This window comes from Nestor notabilis, unplaced genomic scaffold (assembly GCF_000696875.1).
Source record: "Nestor notabilis isolate BGI_N333 unplaced genomic scaffold, ASM69687v1 scaffold4382, whole genome shotgun sequence".
In the NCBI taxonomy this organism is placed as follows: domain Eukaryota; kingdom Metazoa; phylum Chordata; class Aves; order Psittaciformes; family Psittacidae; genus Nestor; species Nestor notabilis.
Window position 1 is genome coordinate 8,814 of NW_009916831.1, and position 2,049 is coordinate 10,862.

The window sequence follows — 2,049 nt, forward strand, 5'->3', positions numbered from 1 at the left end:
CCCCCAGCCATGTCCAGAGCTCTGCCAGTCCCAGCAGGTGCCCAGGTTGGGACCAGTGCTCAGTGGGATGGTCTGGAGCCAGGCACAGACATGCCTGGGGCACAGACCCACATGGCCAGGGGCATGGATGTGCACACACGCATGGGGACACAGGCACAAACAAAGGCATGTGGGGCTACAGCAGTGCCAAGCCAGGGCAAGGGCTGCAGCCCTGTCACAGGCCATTTGACCACTAGGCTTGGGCAGCAGCACCTAAGTTGGGTGCAGAGGTGCCGGGGGCACTGTGGGCTCATGAGCTGCCCCAGCCAGGACATACCCACCAGGCAGGATGGTATCTGCAGACTGGGGCACAGGCATAACCAGGAGAGCTGGAGGACCTGCGAGGAGCCAGTGCCAGGAGCCCGGAGCGCTCAAGGGCTGCAGCCTGAGGCCCTGGCAGGGCACCCTGTGCCACAGCCCCTTCTGCAGGCACAGCCCCAGGGCAGGGCTCGGCTCCAGCTGCGGGGACAAGCGGAGGTGACGGCGTGGGGCCTGCACCGCTGACCATGCAGCAACCCTGCCAGAAACAGAGAGCTGCCAAACCCACGCAAGATCCATCTGCCCTAAATTAGTTTATTTTGCAAAATAATCTGTCAGGGCTGACTTAGACCAGAGCAGAACTGAGGAATTATCATCTTCTCTCATGGCTGCAGCCCAGCTCCACACACTTCCTCTGCAAGCCATTGCTGGAGCCTCCAGGGGATAGTCCCAAGACCTTTACTGCAGCCACTTCCCTGGGAGCCAGTGGCACAGTGGTGACCACCCCTGCGGGCTGGTGTCCTTGCGCACCGGTGCCAGCAGCACTGAGTTGAGCTGGCCTGGAGCACTGCTGCATGGTTCTCTGCTCCAGCGACAGGGTTTGGCAGGGACCTGACCCAGCACAGCAAACCCCGCTCCAGGGGATAGTCCCAAGACCTTTACTGCAGCCACTTCCCTGGGAGCCAGTGGCACAGTGGTGACCACCCCTGCGGGCTGGTGTCCTTGCGCACCGGTGCCAGCAGCACTGAGTTGAGCTGGCCTGGAGCACTGCTGCATGGTTCTCTGCTCCAGCGACAGGGTTTGGCAGGGACCTGACCCAGCACAGCAAACCCCGCTCTGCACTGACCCAGGCCAGCAGCATGTGGGGTCCTGCCCTGGGCTTTGTAACGACAGGGCATTAACACAGGAGGCAGCACGAACAACAGAGCCAAGCACTTAAAAAACCATTTAGTTTAATAGGTATAAAAGTCAATATTAAAGTACCAACTCTACAGAGGCATATGAGGTTGGACACTGGTATGGCTACACTGTGGACATCTTCACAGACACTCAAGCTAGATGCTCACACCAAGCAGCACTGCCGGCCAGCACGGGGCTCCGCATGGGATGGCACAGGAGATGGATTCACCAGCTGAGCTCGTGCTGCCAGGGAGCACTGGGCAGTACCAGAACGAGCGGCCCCAGACCCTGTGGCACAGCTGCAGCTACGGCTGCTGTGTACATGCCTGGTGCTTGGAAAGCACAGAGAGGAGGTATTGACCACAGCCACATGGACAGACAGCACAAACAGAGCTGCACCATTGCATGGGGCTGCCCGTGCGCAGGGAAAGCAGCAGTGCTGACAGCAGCTCCGGGTGCGAGGGCTGTGCCGGTGTCACTGCCCTCAGCAGGGCTGAGGGGGGACAGAGACCAGCCCTGGGCCACCAGGAGCTCATCTCTGGTACCTGTACTCTGCGAGGGGAATGGGCAACGCACGACCTGGCTCCATGGTCCTGGCTCTTGGGACTTGCTGCCATGGGAGTGGGGATGGATGCACCGTATCTCAAAGCGGGAATACTGGCCGAGGTCCTCGGAGTGCCAGTGCCTGGTCCCTCAGACTGCAGCAGCGCTGGGGCCAGAGTCCAGTCCAGGCTGGTGCAGAGGCTTTTCTCCTGTGGTGCAGGATTCCTCCGCAGTTTTCCCTTCCACGCTGTTTCGGATCCCATAGCCAAAGTAAATCATAAAACCTGCAGGGGAGTTTCCACAATGAAA

The 2,049-nt window shown here is 60.1% G+C and overlaps 1 protein-coding gene across 1 annotated transcript in view; it reads right to left on the reverse strand.

Moving 5' to 3' along the window:
- Positions 1 to 1,890: 1,890 nt before the first annotated feature.
- Positions 1,891 to 2,049, reverse strand: part of LOC104413700 (high affinity cationic amino acid transporter 1-like) — a gene marked incomplete at its 5' end in the record, with an annotated part of 3,213 nt that continues 3,054 nt past the window's right edge. The window contains one exon of the mRNA XM_010024770.1: positions 1,891 to 2,024. Coding sequence (XP_010023072.1) covers positions 1,891 to 2,024 — 134 coding nt within the window. The remainder of the gene's footprint in view (positions 2,025 to 2,049) is intronic.